The sequence below is a fragment of the Bufo bufo genome, chromosome 7 (genome assembly GCF_905171765.1).
Source record: "Bufo bufo chromosome 7, aBufBuf1.1, whole genome shotgun sequence".
Lineage (NCBI taxonomy): Eukaryota > Metazoa > Chordata > Amphibia > Anura > Bufonidae > Bufo > Bufo bufo.
The window spans coordinates 199,629,256-199,655,321 of NC_053395.1; the positions used below are offsets into that span (position 1 = coordinate 199,629,256).

The 26,066-nt window shown below is 46.5% G+C and overlaps 1 protein-coding gene across 10 annotated transcripts in view; it reads right to left on the minus strand.

Annotated features, from left to right (window-relative positions):
• TANC1 (tetratricopeptide repeat, ankyrin repeat and coiled-coil containing 1) overlaps positions 1-26,066 on the minus strand; it is a 196,508-nt gene that overhangs the window by 56,768 nt on the left and 113,674 nt on the right. For all 10 annotated transcript variants that reach the window (XM_040441668.1, XM_040441665.1, XM_040441662.1 and 7 more), the window contains 7 exons: positions 24,748-24,937; positions 17,353-17,613; positions 6,492-6,617; positions 5,610-5,891; positions 3,492-3,643; positions 3,017-3,248; positions 1,947-2,113 (listed from right to left, as the gene is read on the minus strand). In XM_040441668.1, coding sequence (XP_040297602.1) covers positions 1,947-2,113; positions 3,017-3,248; positions 3,492-3,643; positions 5,610-5,891; positions 6,492-6,617; positions 17,353-17,613; positions 24,748-24,937 — 1,410 coding nt within the window. The remainder of the gene's footprint in view (positions 1-1,946; positions 2,114-3,016; positions 3,249-3,491; positions 3,644-5,609; positions 5,892-6,491; positions 6,618-17,352; positions 17,614-24,747; positions 24,938-26,066) is intronic.

A 26,066-nucleotide genomic window follows, 5' to 3' on the forward strand; every position in this document is an offset into this window, starting at 1 on the left:
CGGTCTCCTCCGCCAGCGAACAGGTGATTGCCGGGAAGGAACGCTTCCCTCCCAACAATCGTCTGCCACATTGGGCTGGGTAATACGGCCTTTAAATAAGTGTTTATGAGGTCAGGAGATCAGAGATAAGACCTCAACATGAACATTAGGAGACGGGTTTCAAAAAAAAACTTTCAGAAACGGCTGAACATTTTTTATAATAGACCAACTGAAAAAAATATTTTTTTTGCACAAAATGAGTAAAATGCCCACAAAAGTGAACACAGACTAAGTTTTCTTCCTACCCAAGACTGATTAAAGGGGCAGTGCATTTAGTCCGCGTTCAAAAGGTGGTTTATGTTGGTGAATTACATGCCAAAAAGCCGGCGCAGCAGTACCTAATCTGCCTCTGTTATTTTCAATGGGAGGGGTGGGGGTGCAGTTTCTTGGAATGAGGACTGGACAGATGCCATTGGAAACCACGATGGATGACAGCTAGTGGTTTAGCTCTATTCAATTGGGCTAAACCACGAGCAGGTCTGTGGCATTCAAACTGAAAAACACATCAGAAACAGCATTGCGTTCTGCTACGGAATACACAGCAGATTTTGCCTTTGCAGAATCTGCCATTTGAACTAGTCTTAAAAAAAATAAAAAAATTTTTAAAAAATAACTAAAAATCTATAAAATGTGTTATTTTGGGCTGATTCCTCAGCGTGAATAATCTAACATGTAGGTATCGTCAGAAACTGTCTTTCATTGGCACTCAGATAATAAAACTTTGAGCTGAACTAATTTCACTTTTCCGGTTTGGCAGGATAAACGTACATAGACATCGGCGAGCTTGGACAAGTTACCGTTTGTGGGTGTTGTCCTATAAACAAATAACCTGTTAATGACCTCGTTCACAAGGAAAACGGGTATTAGTAGGACAATGGCCAAGGGAAGCAACAGATGCAAGACTGGGCAAAGCCCAATAACAGCTGACAGATATATGGATGTAGTAGAGCAGAGTTTGTCTTTTGGTGTAACTCATTGTTGATGCCACAAAATATTATCTGTATTGTAAGGCTACTTTCACCCTCGCATTTGGTGCGGATCCATCATGGATCTGCACAGACGGATCCGTTCAGATAATACAACCGTCTGCATCCGTTCAGAACGGATCAGTTTGTATTATCTTTAACATAGCCAAGACGGATCCGTCTTGAACACCATTGAGAGTCAATAGAGGACGGATCCGTTTGCTATTGTGCCAGATTGTGTCATAGAAAACAGATCCGTCCCCATTGACTTCCATTGTGTGCCAGAACAGATCAGTTTGGCTCAGTTTCGTCAGACGGACACCAAAACCCAGCAAGCTGCGTTTTGGTGTCCGCCTCCAGAGCGGAATGGAGGCTGAACGGAGGCAAACTGATGCATTCTGAACGGATCCTTATCCATTCAGAATGCATTAGGGCAAAACTAATCCGTTTTGGACCGCTTGTGAGAGCCCTGAACGGATCTAACAAATGGAAAGCCAAAACGCCAGTGTGAAAGTAGCCTTATGGGTCAAAGGCAGGCAAAAGCATAAAATAACAAAAGTGACTGGCTGCGGTGGTCAAGTGATGTCATCAACAAAGCCCAGACCAGCAGGGGGGGACTGGAGGGGTGGTGCTGGAAGTGCAGGAGATTCAGTGGATAAGTAATGCTTCTTTTTTATTTTTTTTCTCATTACAACAACTCCTGTCCATGATCATCATCAAGACGGGTCCAACACTTGAGACCTCCATCAGCCAGGACAAGGACTACTCTTGCTCTGGTAGACCCAGCCTGTCCAAGCTTGAAATTCCCTGGTTGATAACAGCTGATTATTGAGGTTCAATAGCTTAAAAAATGTAAGAAGAGTAGATATACGGAAGATAGTCCTTCAACCTTAAGTACAAGTCAATAAACATAAAAAAAAACAGAACCGAGCATTGATTTACCTGGAAATTAGAGCGCACCGTCATAATAACCTTTATCCAGGATGGAAATGACGGAATTATTTTGCCTACAAAAGAAGCGATGGTGTCGCCATAATCCGGTTTGTGGAACTCAGCTTCATTTAAACCGTCCACCAAGATAATGAACTCTTCCTCTGGAATCTTCCGCTCTGTATAGTAAATGGAATACAAGGATTAACCAGATCCCAATGAATTTTTAAAACAAGGGGTTACAAGAGAAGACAGGGTACCAGCACGACTGAAGAGGAATGGGGACAATCACTCTGATACTGGATGTTACTGGGCATCTGATGTCAAGACAGACATCTTGCCAGTCTATGAAGAGAGGTCTAACTTGAAGATCCTCGGCCCTCATAAAAAAACAAAAAAAAAAAACACGAGGAAAGGCTCCAAACCTACCACGTATCATTTGTAATGCTGGTGTCTTCTTATGTGGCAGAGTGTCCTCTGGGCTCCCCCCAGGGTCTGGGGCCATTGCTAATTCTGCATCCACTATAGCTAAGCCGTTGTCTATGGACCTCCAGTTGACTTATCTTACAGGTGGTGAATGAGCTATGAAAATTACCCTTCCTCTTTCAATTAGGGTATCGAGAAATTCCTGCAAATTCCTTGCCAACTGATATACAGGTGAAACTCAAAAAATTTGAATATCGTGTAAAGTTCATTTATTTCAGTAATGAAACTTAAAAGGTGAAACTAACATATGAGATAGACTCATTACATGCAAAGCGAGATATTTCAAGCCTTTATTTGTTATAATTTGGATGATTATGGCTTACAGCTTATGAAACCCCAAAGTCTCAATTTTGAGGTTCCCTTTGGTCAGGGGATATGGATTAATTAGCTGACTAGAGTGTGACACTGAATCTAGGATATTGAACCTTTTCACAAAAATTCTAATTTTAAGTTGCATTAATGCAAATCCTTTTAATTTGCATTACTGAAATAAATGGACTTTTGCACGATATTCTAATTTTTCGAGTTTCACCTGTACAGTCTTCAGAAGATATGTGAACATTACATAAAAGTTTTCAGTTTACTCTGCCACCTACCTCGACGAAGGTTTGTCATTGGCTCCAGGACCCCTCTTCTAAAGGCGGTCAAAGGGTCCTGTACGCAAGACCGCAGGCTAAGCATGCTCTGTAAGTGAGGTTCCCTGATAAGAAGGTCTCTGTAGGCAGTCAACTGATGTGAGCGGCACAATAGAGCTGCCACACTGTGCACGAACTCCGGCACCAGGCAAGTGTATGTGTTATCCGCCTGGCAGTAATGATAAGCGACGACCTGTGGACGCAGAACACGACAGAGATGGAGATACAGACTGTTATAATGAACTTCAAAAATACAGTCAATGTTAAAGGGGTCCTACAACAGTGCTGTATATTACTAATATAACCCCATTCTAAAAAAGTCTTCTCCATAATGGTGCCTATGGACATATCCAACATCTGCTGACAATATGTACGTATTGGCTACTACTTCTTGGCAACGAGTGAAGAACAGCATGAAAAAAAGACATGAAGATACCTTTGAAGCCAGATGTTTGAGTGAATCATCCATCATCTTTAGGTGCTCCGGGCTTCCACAAGAGCCCAGGGTTTTCACGGTGTTTGCAGCGCACATACTGAGGCTAAGCGGAGACGTCTGAGACAGGGGAATCTCCGGGGCATGGTCATTGCCTATCCAACAAGGATGAAAAAGAAACAGATGTTCCCATCCAAGACAAAAAAAATGGGCAAAGTGCTATGTTCAACCATTACGTAAAGATCACATCTTGGATGACCCTCCTCTAATACCAAGTGAAATCATTAATTGGCAAAACTAGAAGGTTGTATGATATGGAGGGCGGGCAGCTCATATATCAGCGCGCTTTATAAAGGAAAACATACATCTTAGGCATCTGGCAGGAAGAAATCAGGCTATTAAATAATCTAAAATAAATGGCCTGGAGGTTGAGCAAGCAGTTGTGCCAAAGAAACCATCCCAAAAACTGGGCTTTTGTCATCTGGATGTCGTTTCCATGGAGGGATTTTTATTTATTTGCAGAGATTTTCCTGGCAGAAGCTGGTGCCTCAGCAGCAGAGCCTGGTACCTCAAGATTAACCGCGGACAGCAGCTCTAGACAAGATGAAAGTATGCAACGACTTGTATAGGGGTCAAGGACCTGTCTAGAACTGGGTAACATCAACATAGACCAGGTCAACTATCAACTTAGAGATTGGGGAAGCAGAATGGGGACCTTTTATGGGTAGAATCAGGCCAGTCAATATATTTAAAATGGAACCTGTCATCAACATTACGCTGACCTCACTGAGGGCAGCATAAAATAGTGACAGAAATGCTGATGTCAGCGGTGTGTCAATCATGAGCTAAAAGTAAGTGGTTGCTGAGAACCAGCATCATAATCATTACAGAACAGGACTTGAAAAGAGTCCTGGTTATTCATAATCTCCCGCTCTCTCGCCCATCTGCTGATCATTGGCAGTTCTCTCCTACATAGAAAGGGAGAAAACTAGGTAGAAGCCTGTCAATCACCAGCAGGTGGGCAGGGAGAGAAGGAATTTATGAATAACCATGGCTTCTCAGGTGGCCGGGACTATTTCCAGGCCCAGTCTGCAATGATTGTGATGTTGGTACTCGGCAACCGCTTACTTTTAACTTTTAAATGACAGACCGCTGAAATCAACTCTCCTGTCTCTACTTTATTCTACCGTCAGTATGGGTAGCATAACGTTGACGACAGGTTCCCTTTAATAACCTCCTCCAACTTCAGCCAAGAAATAGATGGTTCCACTGTGTGGCAAGAGCCCATTCCAAAAAGCAAACATGTATAAAGGCAAGGGCTACACAGTGATATCAAGGTCGACATGTTGCATGGTGACATTGCAAGTAAACACGCAACATAACTCAACTGTGGTGTGACGGTCAAAAAAATACAAACCTGCTAGAAAAGGTCAGAGGTTGCAAGCGACCTTGCCAGCACAGACTTCCATTTAAGCTGTGTGCAACTGCAAATCATTTGTAACGTATTTTTTTTTTACTACCCAACGTGCACTGAAAATTCTAAACTGCAAATTGTACCATAAAACAGTTGCACACAAATCGCACAGATTTTTGGCACATGATTTGCAGTGACGCATATAAGCTTGGCTTAAGGGCCCCTTTTACACCAGCCAAGAGAGAGCGGGCAATCATTGGGAATGAATGTTAATTTCCACCTGCTCATTAGCTGCATTTACAGGCAGCAATTATAGGGGATGAAAGAAGCTGAATGACCATTACTATGATACAGTTCCATTGTTTCCACAGGGTGATGTGCCATCGATGAACAAGGATTTTAGCTGCATGGAAGTTGCGATCACCCAACGAATAAGCTTATCTGGCAGCTGATCGGCAGTACCTTTACACAAGGCAATTATCGGGAACGAGTGTTCATGTGAACATTTATCCCTGATAATTGTCCTGTTCATCAAATTGATTGCCCATTTTTGCCCTTGTGGCAGAAGAAATCAGTTTGATCTAACGGAGATGCACTCTGTAAATGGACAAAAGTGTACAGCCCCTTTAAGGAAAGGCCCCTTTTTAAAGAATTGTAAATGTGTCAAGTTAGATCATTACAAAACTAGTCTGTTTCAGCTAACGAACCTTTGGGAGACGAACAAGGGCTATTTGATGCAATCTGCCTCATACGAGTTCCATGACAGCTGAGCGCCACCAACTTAGAAATTATTGCCGTCTTTCCAAATCCGACACTGCCAGCAATCACGACTCCCCGGTTCTCCGGCAGCTCTGAGCAACTCAACTTTTCCTCTATCTCCTGAAAGAGCCAGCCCCTTCCAATAAACACTGAGTCTGTTGTTATACTTGGCACCTCGAACAACAGCGGCTTCAGCAGAATGTCCTGTGGCTTGTAGGGGACAAAGCGAGCTGAAAGAGAGGATAAAAAGAAAATTCAGGGAAGGAAATGGTAACCCTTCACGGACCACACAAAACCCCAGAAAGAGCAACGGGTAAATGTAGTGTGGAGCAGTTAAGTGTTAAATTAAAATGAGGCAATACGATCAAACTCCAGCAAATGACACAACGTTTAGAAAGCAGACTACGGGGGGAACCGATGCAAAGTGCCAAATTATGCCGAGACTGCCAAGAGCAGTCAAGTGCGAGAAAGGCATGGATGTGCGAAAACTAACCTAGTTTCAATTGCCAAGTTGAGTTGCTTTCCTAACAAGGTTTCCTTAGAGGAACACCTCTGAGCAGAAGGATTCAGTTGAAGATTTGTGCCATAAAACTGAAGTCAAAATATAGTTACTGCGCTATTCACATGCCACCAGCCACCGGTGGAACACTGCATGGATGAGAGTGGTCTTAGGTGCTTTGTTGTGTGTGGATAGATAGATAGATAGATAGATAGATAGATAGAAAGATAGATAGATAGATAGATAGATAGATAGATAGATAGATAGATAGATATGAGAAGTCATGGCTGAACCTAACACATACATAAGGGTGCATATATATAAAACTGACCTTTGATTTCCTGCTGTACGCGGGTCCCTGCTGGGTTATGCCAGGGCATCCGAATTGACGTCCGCAGTGGTGCATTTCTCTGGGCGTCTAAATAACTCAAGTCTTCCAGTTTTGTGCAACTCGTAGCTGGACAAAGAAAATTAGCAAAAAGTTTTTTTTGTTTTTTTTTCTGATATTCAGAACTGCGGAAAGTCATGACAAAATGGAGAAAAAATTTAAACACAGCCCATAAATTATAATTTAATGAATAAAAGCTAACTAAAGCACTAAATATTTATATAGAAGGTATCCTATTAAGATATCATTCATGTATTATGCAAGTAAACAGAGCACCATGGCGGGAACAAGGCTAATAGCAAAGAAGAAAACAAGCACAGGCTAAGGCCCTGTTCATATCACCTTTATATTTGTCTTCATTTAACATATACACCAGGTACACTTCCCAACATACGTGGTAAACAGAGGCTGTCATGGATGCCTAGCAGCGGAATCCATTACTTATAGGCCATAATGGCATCCATTAAATGATATAGTGCACTGAGAAAAGCTCATGACATACAGGTTCAATGGATGCTGGTGACAGATGCAATACAGTGGAATCCGTAACCCATAGGCTACCATGTTTAACAAAAACAGCAAATAAATTAAATTTAAAAAATTCACCCTATAAGACGCACTTTTTCCCCCTAAAGTGGAGGGAGAATGTCAGGGCGTCTTATGGGGTGAATACTAATGAGAGCTTCCGTACAGGAGGACTGGGGAGCAGTGAATGCAGTGCTCCCAGGCTCTGTACTCAGCGCTTACTGGTCTTCTCCTGCAGGACATCAGCGCTCTGTCACCTTAGGCCGTGCGACACCAGGTCAAAGCACAGCATAGCAGGAAGAATGTTGGAGGTTAGGAGTGGCGGCGTCTGGACCGGGAGAGGTAAGTTGATTTATTTGGTGTCTGCTCTGATCATGGTGGTCTGAATGGGGGTCATTCACATTGGGGCTCTGCTCTTATTTAACACTGGGGATCTGATTGGGGCTCCGATATTATTTAACACTGGGGATCTGATTGGGGCTGTGATCTGAGGTCTAATGAAAAATATTTATTTTCCTACTCTAAAACCTAGGTGCCGCTTATGGGCAGGTGTGTATTAGAGGGCGAAAAATACGGTACATGTTTAACATATAGTTTGTTTTTTAATGGACTCCTTGGGATGGATTAGCATAGTCTAATACGCTATTCCAGCCCTATAAAACCCTCATCCCGTGCGGTCTCTGCCATTGTCCTGTGAGCTGAGCATAGGGAGAGATGTGGCAATCGCTCATGCGCTAGGGACAGCGTTGCTGCATTAATCCAGTGGCCATGTTTGATCCATCCACCATGTTCAGTATCTGGTTTTAACCCTAATAATTTTAAAAAGCGAAATACCATTAGGTTCATAGAAGGGAGGGATACCGGACCTTATGGAGGGATCCACATGGGATTATGGTCACCCCTGTTGTGAATCCCTCAATTCTATTGCTTTGAGGAAGGTTTTCCAGCTTAAATGCTGTGTACCATCTCTGGTACCATCACATAGGAGGACAGGGGCTGTTGCTTACATGCTCAGGCTTCCCCGATCACTGCCAGGGGGAGCCGAAGCACACCCGGATGACCACGGCATCTGAAGGGTTAAAAGTCCACGACTGGCATCAGTGCCGTGTGTCTGCTCTTTAAACTAGCAGAAACCAGGTGGCCACGGCACCTACTGCACATGCCCGCGGGTGCCATTTTTAAGTGACCAGCCTCCGACATAAATTTACTGTCGGTGGTCAGGAAAGGGTTAACTTTGAAGCCTTCACACTGAGATTGGGCCACCAAGTGGGAAGAATATGATTAGGCAGAGTGGCCTCGGTATATCTGATTTACAGCGATTCATGACAAATGAATTCAGAACTAATCGAATTTCTTGATGAACTTCTGCAAATCTGACAAATTGAATTTTTCGAAAAACTTTTCTCATCTCTACTGACAATGATACATTTTTATAGATTTAAAGAAAAAAAAAAAAAAAAAAAAAAGAAGAACGTAAGGTTGTCCTGACCAGATTACTAACTTTACTAGAATCTATGGAAAAAAAATAAAATAATAAAATGTCACCATGGGCCAAGACGAAGAAGAAAAACCGGAGGATGTGGAGAAAGTGAGTAATATTTCGCAATTTTATAATAGTCAAACAATTTCAACCAAAACCATGATTTTGGTTTTGGGTGGAGAGAAGGGAAAACTATTTAAAGCCACTTTATGCAGTCTACATCCAGAGCCCAGCATGTCCTGCAATTCTATTCCTCTCTGTAGTGTGAGGGTGGGTGGTCTCCACGGGCTAGATAAACCCATTATCTTCCATCACTTATCCACTGTTCTCACGGACGGCATATCATAAGCGGTGTTATTTCTATCCTCAGTCTACAGAATATACTGTTTATTACTGCATTACGTCTGTTTGAACCATGCACAATCCACAGATATTTATCAAGTTGACATCGACCTCATCTACCCTGTGATCTTGGTCGCGGTTCACAAAGGCAAACACATGTCCATAAAAGTATGCTTCATGTGTTCTGTTTATTTCGAGGGATAAATGTTTCGAAGTCCCCCAGTAATGAGGAGCGTGTGCCCCTGCCAGGATTCCAATGATATTACAGTCAGATTATTCTGCATAATGTAAGCAATGCCCTCTCAATGCCCCAACAAGATAGACACAACTGGAACAACTCCTTCAGCTCAATCCACAATTACATTTTGTAAACTCCTTGCAGCCTGGTCCCACTGTAGAAAAAAAAAATACTGTTTTGTGTACAGTGTACCATTGCATGGGATAGTGTACCTCAGTCTACTATGCTATTCCAGCGCTGGTACCAAACATTAGTTTGTTTATCTTTGTATATATTTTTTTGGATCGGAGCAGCAGATATCCTTCCAGGTACCCAGCAGCGGCTCTATCTGCCTTAGCGCATATAGAGACAATTATATAGCGACAGCGCAGGCACTACCATATATTTATACTATGCTATTCCATAACTTTTTTTTGGTATGTTGGTATAATCTGTCCAGATGGAGGCCAAATAGACACAGTTTTTTGGCCTCCATCAGGCTAATATAACCCTATGGCATGTTTAGCGTGTATACTGGGCATGCACGCTAAACATACATCACAAATAAAGTATGAAGCCAGCCTTTTACAGAATGCTGAGGGCTTTGAGACAGAACAGCTGTCGGCTACTTGACTTTCTCCTGGTTGTTGACCCAGGTTACCTAGATGTTGCATCATGGTAAGATGTCAACCAGTCACCATTAACCTTCTGAATAGACCCATAGTGGAAGGATACGTGAAATTCCGCTCAGGAGTGGGAGGAATATAAATGCTTTAAAACTCTTAGTGGAATAAAGATTTCCAAACACTGACAGCATTAAATGATCAGTCAACCAGATGACTAAATATTGACCCGTGAACCATATGCTCAGGCAAAGACAGCATCGTTGTGACCTACAGATACGGTTAGTCTAGAATATCACCTGTCAAATGTAATCCAGGCTTTCTGTTCAACAACTGACCAAAACAACTGAAGTCTGTCAATCCAACTTTGGTTGACTGCAAGGTTGTTTCAGAGTAAGAAAACGTGGCTCTCGATAAAACTACTTGACTCCAGCAGTTTTTAGATGCGTCCACAACTATCAGTGAGACAATAATCCATACCTCCTAGGAAACCGGGAAGGCAATGAGGTTAGTCATGGCCTATGTTAGGTGGACTAAAACCAACAATGACCAAATTATGGGCGATTGCAGAACATCCATGCGCTGCCAGACATGGGAAGACTCGTAGAAAAAGTTCAGTTTCGGTACATAAAACTTCACTACATGTGCTAAAATCTTCCCAGTGAAGTGAGACAACTGCTGTAAGCATGTGCTATTTCACATAAAAACTTTCCCAGGGCTTGCATATCTTCAGGGCAGAACTGAAATAAAATTGATGTCAGCTTAAGCTATCGTTATCTCATCTGTCTATGGAAATTAGCGTTGTGTCCAAGACATTCTTATACATTCCTATGGTGCTTTAAAATGCACAGGTGTATACCAGAAATACTAATCATATAGCAAAAAACACCTCATAAAAAACTCTACATATACCGTAGCTACTAACAAAATACAGAACAACCCGTTAGGGACCAGACTGCTGATGCACTAGCTGAGATTCAGGAATACGGGATGTTTCTATAGCTGGGACAAATATAATGTAGTCTTACACATGAAAAACTGTAAAAAATGTAATGCTAAAGAGCCTAAAGTGAATGTCCTGATTAATGGTCAGAGCTTAATTTTTTTAAGTATGAAACCAGCAGGCAAACTCTTGCTTAGGCCTCTTTCACACGGCCGTTTTTTTTTCCCGTTTACTGGCCGTTTTTTGCGGTCCTTATACGGTCCGTATACGGAGCCATTGATTTCAATGGGTCCGCAAAAAAAACGGAATGTACTCCGTATGCATTCCGTTTCCGTTTTTCCGTTTTTCCGTTCCGTTTTAACATAGAACATGTCCTATATTTGGCCGCAAATCACGTTCCGTGGCTCCATTAAAGTCTATGGGTCCGCAAAAAAACGGAATGCATACGGAAGTGCATCCGTATGTCTTCCGTATCCGTTCCGTTTTTTGCGGATCCATCTATTGAAAATGTTATGCCCAGCCCAATTTTTTCTATGAAATAACTGTATACTGTATTTGCCATACGGAAAAACGGAACGGAAAAACGGAACGGAAACGGAAACACAACGGAAACAAAAAACGGAACAACGGATCCGTTTAAAACGGATCGCAAAACACTGAAAAAGCCATACGGTCGTGTGCAATAGGCCTTAGAATTACGTTTGTCCCAACTAATGTCAAGGGGGTACATACAGGAATTGAATTTTTAAAGATCCGAATGGTTCCAGCAAATGTGAATACAACCTAATGCAGGTAGCGCTTATCAGGCCCATCAACTTAATCTGTTGACACATGACTCAACACTAGAGGAAGCCGCCTCATCCTTTCTCCACCACCCCCGAACCTGAACCCCTCAATCATCTCTTTCTACAGGCCGCCCAGCACCGGGGTGTCAAGATTTGCTGTTTAATCTGTCAGCAAGTAAGGCAGAGAAAACAAACAGCGGCTGACACACACCTACTCAGTTCTCATCATCCCCTCCCCGGAGAGACACTGAATCCCAGTAATGTTGGCTCATCCTGGAGGAATGCGGGACAATTAGTACATTCAGAATGTGCACGTCTTGCAGCCGCACAGCAGTGTTAAAATAAAAAAACTGGGCAATAAGACAATTTCCGTGTCTCAATATCCTCCCTCAACCCCTCCTGTCATTACATTTCAGAACGAAGACGGCGTGAAATGCCAATTCCTTGTAGAATGCATTCTCTCATATCAACCTGAAGAAGCTTGTGGCCGCCGGGCACAGCGAACCCTCCTTGTGGCCGCCGGGCACAGCGAACCCTCCTTGTGGCCGCCGGGCACAGCGAACCCTCCTTGTGGCCGCCGGGCACAGCGAACCCTCCTTGTGGCCGCCGGGCACAGCGAACCCTCCTTGTGGCCGCCGGGCACTGCGAACCCTCCTTGTGGCCGCCGGGCCCAGCGAACCCTCCTTGTGGCCGCCGGGCACAGCGAACCCTCCTTGTGGCCGCCGGGCACAGCGAACCCTCCTTGTGGCCGCCGGGCACTGCGAACCCTCCTGGTGGCCGCCGGGCACTGCGAACCCTCCTTGTGGCCGCCGGGCACAGCGAACCCTCCTTGTGGCCGCCGGGCACAGCGAACCCTCCTTGTGGCCGCCGGGCACAGCGAACCCTCCTTGTGGCCGCCGGGCACTGCGAACCCTCCTTGTGGCCGCCGGGCACAGCGAACCCTCCTTGTGGCCGCCGGGCACAGCGAACCCTCCTTGTGGCCGCCGGGCACAGCGAACCCTCCTTGTGGCCGCCGGGCACAGCGAACCCTCCTTGTGGCCGCCGGGCACTGCGAACCCTCCTTGTGGCCGCCGGGCACTGCGAACCCTCCTTGTGGCCGCCGGGCACAGCTAACCCTCCTTGTGGCCGCCGGGCACAGCTAACCCTCCTTGTGGCCGCCGGGCACAGCGAACCCTCCTTGTGGCCCCAAGGCACAGCTAACCCTCCTTGTGGCCGCCGGGCACAGCTAACCCTCCTTGTGGCCGCCGGGCACAGCTAACCCTCCTTGTGGCCGCCGGGCACAGCGAACCCTCCTTGTGGCCGCCGGGCACAGCGAACCCTCCTTGTGGCCGCCGGGCACAGCGAACCCTCCTTGTGGCCGCCGGGCACTGCGAACCCTCCTTGTGGCCGCCGGGCACAGCGAACCCTCCTTGTGGCCGCCGGGCACAGCGAACCCTCCTTGTGGCCGCCGGGCACAGCGAACCCTCCTTGTGGCCGCCGGGCACAGCGAACCCTCCTTGTGGCCGCCGGGCACTGCGAACCCTCCTTGTGGCCGCCGGGCACAGCGAACCCTCCTTGTGGCCGCCGGGCACAGCGAACCCTCCTTGTGGCCGCCGGGCACAGCGAACCCTCCTTGTGGCCGCCGGGCACTGCGAACCCTCCTTGTGGCCGCCGGGCACTGCGAACCCTCCTTGTGGCCGCCGGGCACAGCGAACCCTCCTTGTGGCCGCCGGGCACAGCGAACCCTCCTTGTGGCCGCCGGGCACAGCGAACCCTCCTTGTGGCCGCCGGGCACTGCGAACCCTCCTTGTGGCCGCCGGGCACAGCGAACCCTCCTTGTGGCCGCCGGGCACAGCGAACCCTCCTTGTGGCCGCCGGGCACAGCAAACCCTCCTTGTGGCCGCCGGGCACAGCGAACCCTCCTTGTGGCCGCCGGGCACTGCGAACCCTCCTTGTGGCCGCCGGGCACTGCGAACCCTCCTTGTGGCCGCCGGGCACAGCTAACCCTCCTTGTGGCCGCCGGGCACAGCTAACCCTCCTTGTGGCCGCCGGGCACAGCGAACCCTCCTTGTGGCCCCAAGGCACAGCTAACCCTCCTTGTGGCCGCCGGGCACAGCTAACCCTCCTTGTGGCCGCCGGGCACAGCTAACCCTCCTTGTGGCCGCCGGGCACAGCTAACCCTCCTTGTGGCCGCCGGGCACAGCTAACCCTCCTTGTGGCCCCAAGGCACAGCTAACCCTCCTTGTGGCCCCAAGGCACAGCTAACCCTCCTTGTGGCCCCAAGGCACAGCTAACCCTCCTTGTGGCCCCAAGGCACAGCTAACCCTCCTTGTGGCCCCAAGGCACAGCTAACCCTCCTTGTGGCCCCAAGGCACAGCTAACCCTCCTTGTGGCCCCAAGGCACAGCTAACCCTCCTTGTGGCCCCAAGGCACAGCTAACCCTCCTTGTGGCCCCAAGGCACAGCTAACCCTCCTTGTGGCCCCAAGGCACAGCTAACCCTCCTTGTGGCCCCAAGGCACAGCTAACCCTCCTTGTGGCCCCAAGGCACAGCTAACCCTCCTTGTGGCCCCAAGGCACAGCTAACCCTCCTTGTGGCCCCAAGGCACAGCTAACCCTCCTTGTGGCCCCAAGGCACAGCTAACCCTCCTTGTGGCCCCAAGGCACAGCTAACCCTCCTTGTGGCCCCAAGGCACAGCTAACCCTCCTTGTGGCCCCAAGGCACAGCTAACCCTCCTTGTGGCCCCAAGGCACAGCTAACCCTCCTTGTGGCCCCAAGGCACAGCTAACCCTCCTTGTGGCCCCAAGGCACAGCTAACCCTCCTTGTGGCCCCAAGGCACAGCTAACCCTCCTTGTGGCCCCAAGGCACAGCTAACCCTCCTTGTGGCCCCAAGGCACAGCTAACCCTCCTTGTGGCCCCAAGGCACAGCTAACCCTCCTTGTGGCCCCAAGGCACAGCTAACCCTCCTTGTGGCCCCAAGGCACAGCTAACCCTCCTTGTGGCCCCAAGGCACAGCTAACCCTCCTTGTGGCCCCAAGGCACAGCTAACCCTCCTTGTGGCCCCAAGGCACAGCTAACCCTCCTTGTGGCCCCAAGGCACAGCTAACCCTCCTTGTGGCCCCAAGGCACAGCTAACCCTCCTTGTGGCCCCAAGGCACAGCTAACCCTCCTTGTGGCCCCAAGGCACAGCTAACCCTCCTTGTGGCCCCAAGGCACAGCTAACCCTCCTTGTGGCCCCAAGGCACAGCTAACCCTCCTTGTGGCCCCAAGGCACAGCTAACCCTCCTTGTGGCCCCAAGGCACAGCTAACCCTCCTTGTGGCCCCAAGGCACAGCTAACCCTCCTTGTGGCCCCAAGGCACAGCTAACCCTCCTTGTGGCCCCAAGGCACAGCTAACCCTCCTTGTGGCCCCAAGGCACAGCTAACCCTCCTTGTGGCCCCAAGGCACAGCTAACCCTCCTTGTGGCCCCAAGGCACAGCTAACCCTCCTTGTGGCCCCAAGGCACAGCTAACCCTCCTTGTGGCCCCAAGGCACAGCTAACCCTCCTTGTGGCCCCAAGGCACAGCAAACCCTCCTTGTGGCCCCAAGGCACAGCAAACCCTCCTTGTGGCCCCAAGGCACAGCAAACCCTCCTTGTGGCCCCAAGGCACAGCAAACCCTCCTTGTGGCCCCAAGGCACAGCTAACCCTCCTTGTGGCCCCAAGGCACAGCTAACCCTCCTTGTGGCCCCAAGGCACAGCTAACCCTCCTTGTGGCCCCAAGGCACAGCTAACCCTCCTTGTGGCCCCAAGGCACAGCTAACCCTCCTTGTGGCCCCAAGGCACAGCTAACCCTCCTTGTGGCCCCAAGGCACAGCTAACCCTCCTTGTGGCCCCAAGGCACAGCTAACCCTCCTTGTGGCCCCAAGGCACAGCTAACCCTCCTTGTGGCCCCAAGGCACAGCTAACCCTCCTTGTGGCCCCAAGGCACAGCTAACCCTCCTTGTGGCCCCAAGGCACAGCTAACCCTCCTTGTGGCCCCAAGGCACAGCTAACCCTCCTTGTGGCCCCAAGGCACAGCTAACCCTCCTTGTGGCCCCAAGGCACAGCAAACCCTCCTTGTGGCCCCAAGGCACAGCTAACCCTCCTTGTGGCCCCAAGGCACAGCAAACCCTCCTTGTGGCCCCAAGGCACAGCAAACCCTCCTTGTGGCCCCAAGGCACAGCAAACCCTCCTTGTGGCCCCAAGGCACAGCTAACCCTCCTTGTGGCCCCAAGGCACAGCAAACCCTCCTTGTGGCCCCAAGGCACAGCAAACCCTCCTTGTGGCCCCAAGGCACAGCAAACCCTCCTTGTGGCCCCAAGGCACAGCAAACCCTCCTTGTGGCCACCAGGCACAGTAAACCCTCCTTGTGGCCACCAGGGCACTAGACACAGTGAATCCTTCTTGTGGAAACCAGGCACAGCAAACCCTTCTTCTGGGCACAGTGAACCCTTCTACTGAGCACTGGGCACAGTGAACTATTCTCCTGAGCAATGGGGCAAAGGGAACTTTTCTTCAAGGAACCAAGTAAAGTGAACCCCTTTTTCTGGGCACCAGACACAGTGTGCCCTTCTGCAGGGCACCAGACCCGGAAACTCTTCTTCTGGGCACTTCAAGAAGCCAGACAAAGTGAAATCTTTCTCTGGGCACAAGCTCCCAATTTTAATGAACGTGGTCAAGCAAAGAGGAGAAGAGCCCAATACAGTAATGTATTCCACAAGATGTTGCACTCCCATACATATTATTTAATCAAAAGGAGTACGGGATCTCAGCAGAAGAAGATGGAAGATGTTGCCCAACATTTTTTAAAGGAAATGTTCCACTTCCCCTCATGTCAAGATCCAATTCTCCTTTTAATAAAAAAAAAATATAATGTACAGAAGAGCAGTTCTCCTCAACATTATGTGAAGGCACCTAATAAGGTGCAGGTGCTCGAAAGATGACTCACTACGGCCTTGAGGATTTATGCTGCTAAACTGCTTTGCCAGAAAATCTTTCTTGTAAGCGCTGATCTGAATAAACATATTACTGTAAGTGTCAAAGAAGATTCTTTCTTCACCCCCCCCCCCCCCCCCCCCGTCCTCAGAAACAAAAACCTCGCTCTTGTTGATGGGCTGTGTCTAAATATTGCAGCTCAACTCTACTGTGATGGGGGTTCAGCTGCACTACAAGACACTGCCTGTGCTCAAGAGTGGCGCTGTATCTGAGGAAAAACAAAACAAAAAAAAAATCACATTTAATTCCTATCCACATACAAAGAAGACATATGACCCCAACAAAATGAGCGCAATAACAGCACACAAAACAATGAAGTAAGATCTCCCTGCAATACCGGTGGGGTGAACGAGGATAGGTTTACGTGGTCAGGCAACAATATCCCTGTTGTGATTCATTACTGGCATGTCGTACACGGGTCCTTAGTACATTTAGTCTTGTACATTCTTTCCCGTCTTGCCTTACTTCCCGTGTTGTAGAAAACATATTCCCCACAATGCAAGTTTTTTAGGTTACATTTTTAAAGATCCCATCTCCAATATTCTAACTTTTAGGATTGCAAAAATAAATAGGGCCCATGAAATGTGAATTCAGGTAGCCCGAGCGGCCATATCGCCATTGAATATAGACCTCCATAGCTTTTTGGGCATCTGGAATTTTTTGCTCATTTGAGAAATAGTGCCAGCCATGCCTATGGGCTGTGTGCTCAAATTAAGGTTGAGCTGCAACACCAGGCTATAGCCAAAGGAGGCGCTATTACAGAGAAGAAGAAAAAAACTGATCCCTTGTTTCTAAACCTGAACAATCCCTTCAAATCTATTGTGATGCTGAAGAGACAATTCCTATGGCCATCAGGACTTGCACTCAAACATCAAACACTTTCCAGTCTCTTACCTGCCACAGAGTTTGGTCGCTGCATTACTAAAGAGCTGGAATTCTGCATGTAGGAGACTGGGCCTTCCCCAGTCAAAGGGTCAGTTTTTGGCAAATTTTCTCCAGCACCACAGGTTTCCTCCTCTACTACCGGCGAGCAATTATCCGTTCTCCGCTCATAAATTAATCCCGGGTGGCCTCCTGTCCTCAAGCTGCCATCTTTGCTCCATTCCAGGCTGGATCCACTGCGGTCGTCATTCTCCGATGAGCTTGTGATTGTCGCTGAAATAAAAAGGACAAGCAGAAAACGGTCAGGAAACTGGTTGTTCAACAGAATGACCAAGACAATATCCAATCTTTTGCAAAAAATATCAAAATTTACAGTGCCGGGTTGGCGGCTGCCGGATGCCAAAGTGTTTTGCTCAGGGTTGCCGTGCCTGTGTTACCCATCATCCAAGGCTGATGAAATCGTTCTAGAGATAAAACTACTACTAAACTGAAACACTCTCCAGAAACTCATTGAGATCTGACTCCTCCGGAGCGATACCACCGGCCTCACATCACAGGAATGTAAATAAATAAGATGAAGGCTGTGGCTGCTTACACGCACACACATGATACAAGCGGGACTGTCAGTGCAGCCTTCAGGCTAATGCCATAAGTATACAGTATAAGCGCCTGTTTACACCCAGATGACTCGCTCATCGTTAAACTCCTCTCTGATCTGCACCGTGCTTCATTTTCTGCACTTGCCATAGTGTTCCTTATGGGGCAAGACCCTTGACAAAATAAGTGTAAAATATTCTCACACATGATACAGAATTTCTATTTGCGCTATAAAAACTGGACAGCCCATACATGATGCAGCTGCGTCAACTAGATCCGCTCATGCAAACATTGGCCAGCAGAGTGGTCACCCACCTCCTCCAGTGAGTGGTCATTTCTCCATGTGTCAATAGCGACCAGGAAGTAGAGACCAAAAAGGGCCCGGAAATTATTGGTATGAGGGCCGTGGGAATTAGTAAGGTGAGCAGGACTTATTATTTTGACAACGTTCTTAGCCTTTCTTAAAAAATTGTACGACAACCCCTTTAATAAGATTGAGTGCTGCATCCATTAAATCTATCTCCGTGTACAAACTATGGCTAGGAACATGGCTCAAGCTTGGCATGGATGAACAGACAGGACTAGGGTTAAAGCTATTTGGACAACAGACAACAAATTTAGGACTAAGACACCGAAGAGCAGCCTTCTTCTGAAAACAAGGATCCCTTTGTCTTCTGTGCACACAGGATAAAATACATCACTTTTTTCACATTTTGTTATGCTGTGGCCTTAAACTAAATAAAAATTAAAAAAATTATGTCCCCATCAATCTCCACTGAACTGGCGTTTTGGCTTTCCGTTTGTGAGATCCGTTCAGGGCTTTGCCCTAATGCATTCTGAATGGAAAAGGATCCGCTCAGAATGCATCAGTTTGCCTCCGTTCCGTCTCCATTCTGCTTTGGTGTCCGTCTGACGAAACTGAGCCAAACGGATTTGTTCTGACACACAATGTAAGTCAATGGGGACGGATCCGTTTTCTATGACGCAATCTGGCACAATAGAAAACTGATCCGTCCTCCATTGACTTTCAATGGTGTTCAAGACGGATCTGTCTTGGCTATGTTACAGATAATACAAACGGATCAGTTCTGAACGGAGGCAGACGTTTGTATTATCTGAACAGATCCGTCTGTGCAGATCTATGACGGATCCGCACCAAACACAAGTGTGAAAGTAGCCTAACCCATAATGAGAAAGTGAAAACAGAATTTTAAGAATTTTAGAAACAGTATTCAGATCCTTTGCTATGACTCTTAAAATGTAGCTCTGGGGGCCTCCCATTACTCTTGAACATCTTAAGGATGTTTCTATAACTTGATTGGAGTCCACCTGTGGTCAATTCAATTGATTGGACATGATTTGGAAAGACACAGTCCTGTGTCTCACAGCTGATAATGCATATCAAAAAACAAGTCATGTAGAGCTCAGAGACAGGATTGTGTGAAGGCACAGATCTGGAGAAGGGGACAAAAAACTTCTGCTGCACTGAAAGTTCCCAAGACCACAGTAGCATCCATAATTCTTAAATGGAGGAAGTTTGGAACAACCAGAACTCGTCCCATAGCTGTCCGCCCGCCAAACTAAGTAATCAGGGGAGAAGGACCTGTGTGCAGATGGGAGAAACTTTCAGAAGGTCAGCCATCACTGCAGCACTCCACCAATCTGGGTTTTATGGCAGAGTGGCCAGACAGAAGCCCTTCCTCAGTAAAAGATACATGAATGCCTGTCTGGAGTTTGCAAGAAAGCACCTAAAGGACTCTCAGACTGTGAGAAACAAGATTCTCTGGTCTTATGAGACCAAGATTGAACCTTTTGGCCTCAATTCTAAGCGCCATATCTAAAAAAAAACCTGGTACTGCTCATCACCTGTCCAATACCATTGCTACAGTGCAGCATGGTGGTGGCAGCAGCATCATGCTGTTGGGGTGTTTTTCAGCAGCTGGGACAGGGAGACTGGTCGGGGTGGAGGGAAAGTTGAATGGATAAAAGTACAGAGATATGATTAATGAATACATGATTCAGAGTATGCTGGACCTCAGACTGGGTTGAAGGTTCACCTTCCTACAAAACAATGACCCTAAGCACACAGCCAGGACAACACAGAAGTGGCTTAGGAACAAATACATGTGAATGTCCTTGAGTGGCCCAGCCAGAGCCCCGACTTGAACCAAATCGAATATTTCTGGAGAGACCTGAAAATGGCTGTCCACCGATGGTCCCTATCCAACCTGACAGTGCTTGAGAGGACCTGCAGAGAAGAATCCCCAAATCCAGGTGTGTAAACCTTGTGTCATCATCCCCAAAAAGACTGGAGGTTGTAAACACTGCCAAAGGGGCTTCAACTCAAGTCCCGAGTAAAGGGTCTGAATACTTCAATAAATTAGCACTTCATCATTATGGAGAATGGAGTGCAGAATGATGGAGGAAAAACTTGTTTTAGCACCAGGTCACAACATCGCAAAATGTGAAAAAAGTGAAAGGGTCTGAAGGCAGGAACCACCTCCGTTCACTGCCTAGCTGGGTAATTCTGGCACATAAGCTACTACAGAACAGCTGATCGACACGGGGTGCAGGTTGTCGGACCCTCGCTGATCAGAAAGTAACGGCCTGTCACCTTTAGAGGAGTGGACCACCTCTTTAACTCTGTGTACAAAATACATGAGATCTGTCAATATTTTACAGTTCTGAAGCCATATTAAAGCATCTACAGAGGGTGCATGGGGCCTAACTAACCTCTAATCTGACCAAATGTCCCCTGGTGTATAATGTCGGGAGAAACATGTTTCAGCATGCTCATCTTACCATGCCAGAAGCCAGGATAAGTGTTGCTATACGTATCTGGCAGACGCTTAAACCCCATCCCCATATGCCCTGACCACCTGGCAAGAGAATAGAGCTCCAGTCCAAAATAAAATTAGTAAAAACTGCAGAATTACCTCTTCTGCCACATACTGAACATGGCGAAATCTATTATGGGACATACACTTTTAATCATATCCATATCTTGCTGCTGGGAGTATCTGGAAAGAACTGGGTAGTGAAGGCCCTTGGGCAATCACCTCTTTCACTCTCCTGATGATCTGGGCTGGGATTTCGCCACAGGATACGTGGTCCTGACATGGACTGTTCATACAGAAGTGTGAATGCAGCCTAGGCAAAGTATTTCAATGACTTCGCTCAGCTGGACTGAAAATATGGGGAATTCCAGAGTCACTGCAAAAATTTATGAGTTAGAACAGGCATCCTCAAACTGCGGCCCTCCAGCTGTTGCAAAACTACAACTCCCAGCATGCCCGAACAGCCTACAGGTATCAGCTTACAGCAGGGCATTGTGGGAGTTGTAGTTTTACAACAGCTGGAGGGCCGCAGTTTGAGGATGCCTGAGTTAGAACATCATTTCTATGGTTTCGTATCTCTGCTTGCTTAGTATATCAATGTCGAGCAGCAATGGAAATTGCAAAATAACCACGTACTATAGAATGCATCTCGACAATGTATTACTGTATGTTCGCCCTTTCCTGTACATTCCTCGGTTTTATTTTTTTTATGCTTCTAATATACAGCTTACATGTGCCAAATCCCCCAACATAATCTTCAATTTAGTCAGTCTGGCCAGATAATCCCCGGCGCTCTATATCCTCGCTTTGTCAAAACCAGCAAACAGATTTTTATGTGCAAATGTTCTGCTCCCTTGTTTCATGGGCTTTAGGGGCAGACAGAGCATGGGTCTACAATATTACAAAGGGGTAGGGAACCTGCATTTATGAAGGGTCAGACATATTTCAGTGACCTGTTCAAGAAAAAAAAAGAAAAAGAGGGGTCTTGTTTCAGGAGCCATAAACGTAGCTGTAGGAATGTTTCGCGGCCATGCTCTCAGGGGTCCAAGCGGCGGTTATTTGCTTCTACACATTTTAATATCTTCACTTCCAGCAATAATTACTGATAAGGTAAAAGAAATATAGAGGTGATAATTGGCTTTTAAAATCAAATGAAAACTTGCTCATCTCAGATTAGTTATCTCAAATAAACTAGACGGTTACCGCAGAGACTCCCAGTCCAATTTACACTAAAGGCATTATAAATGTAGAATGGGAAAGAGGACACATGACAGTAGCCATATACACATTACAGCTTTTTGGATTTTGGGGTATCTCTTTGTATACATTATTTCAACAAAGACCCATCACTCTACTGGTGAGCTCCCCGAAAGAACCAGATCACTAGCAACGAAACTGGCAGAGGCCAGACCACAGACAAATGCAGCAAGAACTGGATCTAGGATGAAGAATACGCCATGAACCGACCAATGGCAAAGAAGCCAGGAGGCACCAGACCACAGGCGACAAGCCCAAAAGGCATCAGACCACTGACATAGAACCCAAAAGGCACCAGACTGCTGGTGTGGAACCCAAAAGGAACCAGACCTCTGGCACAGAACCCAGGAGGAACCAGACAGCTGGCAAGGAAACCAGGAGGCACCAAACTCCTGACGTGGAACCCAACAGACACAAGACTGCTGGTGAAGAACCGAACAGATACCAAACCACTGGCTACAACCCAACAGAGACTAGAACACTGGTTAGAACCCAAGAGGGAACAGACCACTGGCAAGGAACCCAACAGGTCCCTGGCATGGAAACTAACAGGCACCAAACCACTGCCAATAGACCCAAAGACACCAGACCACTGGCAAGTAACCCAATAGACATCGGACTGTTATCAAGAAACCGAAAAGGGACTAGACCACGAACAAGAAACCCAATAGGCACCAGACTGATAAAGTGAAACCCAACAGGCACCAGGCCACTGGCAAGGGCCCAATAAAAATTTTGCCCCAGGCAACAGCTCTTACATCGACATTAGGAGCCTGTTGGTTGACAAGCCACAAAAAAAACAAACACAGTACATTGGAGAGATTCCAGTAGGGACCTTTACATCAATTCCTGAAGGATTCATGGTAGAGATGGCACAGTACATAGATACATCGATATCCCAGTAAAATAAAGTCACCGGCCTGCCCCAGATCCCTGCAGTTATAGGACAAAATCATGAGCACATGGGTGTAGATTTCAAAGATAAACGGACTTTTGTAAATTATATATAACACCATTAACCTGATGGCAAAATATAAAGAATACCATAAAGAACCCCATCTATATTCTGCTTAAATTGGCATTTTCCAGAGACGACACAGCAAAGCAAACGAAAAATGTAAAGAACAAAAGGGAGATTCTATTCCTTATGAAGGATCTACAGTCTAACAGGATTAACCATGTATAGTGTAAAGATGTCTCCATAGAAGCCTGTTTCATAACTCCAGGACAATGATCATGACGTAAATCATAACAGCAAGACAAATAAACCTGTTTTATCCATAAATGTTCACTTCATGCTGACCCCCACAAATAAAAAAATCACTGTGCGCAGAAGCCGTAGTGTAACGGAGACCTTTGGACTTGCAGCCCCAAAGATTGTGAACAATAATACTACTGCTGCCTATTTCCCCCGAACAATTACTGAGGCACGAGATACAAAGAAGCTCATGATCAGCGTCAAACCTTTTCTCAAAAGTTTAACGGATTCACATTAGACTAGTCTTTATGGCTTTGATGATTTTATGCATCCCATGACAGAGAAATTTTGCAAGCTGTAACCTTAAAGGGGTTGTGCAGGATTAGAAAAACATGGCTCCTTCCTTTCAAAAACAGTGCCACGCCAGTCTATGGGTTGTGTCTTGCATTGCAGCCCAGCTCCCTTTTAAGTAAATGGGCTGAGCTGCAATTCCACACACAACCTGTAACCTTCTATAACCCACGTAGGCCTCCTGCACACGACCCTGTAATTTTCTATAACCCCTTTAGGCCTCTGCACACAACCGTATCCGTTTTTGCGATCTGCAAAACATGAATACGGCCAAGTGCATGCTGCCATTTTTTTTTCTGCAGAAATGTCCTATCCTTGTCCGCAAAACGACTTATGGATGCGGACAGCACACGGGCGTGCTGTCCACATCTTTTACAGCCCCATTGAGATGAATGGCTCTGAATCCAATCCGCAAAAAAAGCAGATCGGATGCGGACTAAAACTACGGCAGTGCGCATGAGCCCTTAACCTATGTCTAAACCATGCTTTCCAAGTGAGGCTGGGCAAAAGCGGATATAATATAAAGATGTACATTAAGCTTCAGGTCTACACAGTAAGAAGTCATTTGTATGCCGAGGAATTAATAATCTACTGCAATAAATGCAAGTCTATCAAGATCTCCGTGAACAAGATTAAAGGAAACAGCGGAAGGTAAGTTACCATAGTAAAGTAGACCTACATCCCATGAGACCCCAGCAAATCTACCAGAGAGCTGTGCCCAATGAGGACCTTGCAAGCATTCAACACATACAGGTAACAGACCATTCACCCAAAAATAAGATGTAGCAGTACGTATATAGGTGTCCTATGTTCCCGTGGGGTGAAGCAGACAGCAAGGCAATGAAATGTCAAAAGGAGGTAAGTTACTAAAACTGAAAAAAAAAAAAAACAACAAAAAATAAAACAGCTAAGCATGAAAAACAGAATGCCACAAATGGACTGATCTTGTCACCGACACCTGCCTAACCATGGAACCAACCTATACCGCCATTATCGAGGGGTCCGATCCGGTTCAATCATCATATCAATCATTTCATACATGTCAAGCACTTTTTCTCAAGAGCTTTGAGTCCATATCGCATGTAGTAATAGAACTTCAAACGACTAAAAAAAACATATCCAAACCAGAAAAAAAAACACATAATGGTGTACAGCCGGTTCTCTTACCTATGATGCCGCTGTCTTTGCTCTCCAGGGTGGAGCTGGGGCTGCTGATTGTTCCACTGGGACTAGTCCTGTTCGGGGCAGTTTTACTGAGGCAGCTGTTCAGCGTAGAGCAGGGACTGGCAGTGCTCGGGGAGGCCGTGCTGTTTGTCAGCGTCGAGCAGGGACTTATCCCGTGACTTGTCACTGTACACTGCAGGAAACCAACAACTAATTACCATGCTGTATATACAAGACCTAGTAACAAAGATTTATTTCTACGCTTGGGTCTTCGCGTTATTAGCACATTTATCACCTATGCTATTTTTAAGTGTTAATTTCTTCATATCCGACAACGCACGTCTGTTCCGGCCCCTACACCCAACCGCAAGAGACGGTGAAAAAAAAAAAAAAAAAAAAGCATATTCAACTGGCTCGTTGTTATATCGGTTACAAATTTGGCTGTCATTATAATTCTTGATTGACACCTCACCACATATTTATAGGTCACTTTTTAGACAGAGCATAGACACCCATCTGCAGACAGCATTGTTTTGGGATTCTTGCCCCTCATCAGTACACAGTAGGGTACCACTGGTTGACAGGATGAGATGCCTTCAATGCAGCTAGGAGGTAGGGAGACAATTTTTTTAGGCAATGCTCCATGGCACAAAGTATGCAAATTAAAGGGGTTATCCAACATCATACAACAGCCCCCCATGTGTCGGCCCCTCAGAGGGAATACAATTGTGTTCAAAATAATAGCAGTCAGACATCACTAACCTGATCAATTAATGTTTTTGGTAGAAATGATATATCTACGTGGCAAATAATTTACTAGCAGGTGTAGTAGAGTACTAGAAACCCAACAGACCCAACAGTCATGACATGCATGCTGCTGATTCTGTGTAATTTAATCACTGATTGAAAGGGGCATGTTCAAAATAATAGCAGTGTGGAGTTCAACGAGTGAGGTCATGCATTCCTTGAAAAACAGGTGGCAATTATTGCCCTTATTTAAGGAAGGAAGGCAGAAAATGTTGTACATGCTGGTTACAGTGCATTTCTCTCTGAAATTCTGAGGAAAATGGGTCGTTTCAGATATTGTTCAGAAGAACAGCGTACCTTGATTAAAAAGTTGATTGGAGAGGGGAAAACATATAAACAAGTGCAGAAAATGATAGGCTGCTCAGCTAAAATGATCGAGAATGCTTTAAAATGGCAACCAAAACCTGAAAGACATGGAAGAAAGCGAAAAACTACCATTCGAATGGATAGAAGAATAGCCAAAATGGCGAGGAATCAGCCAACAATCAGCTCCAGGAAGATCAAAGAAGGTCTAA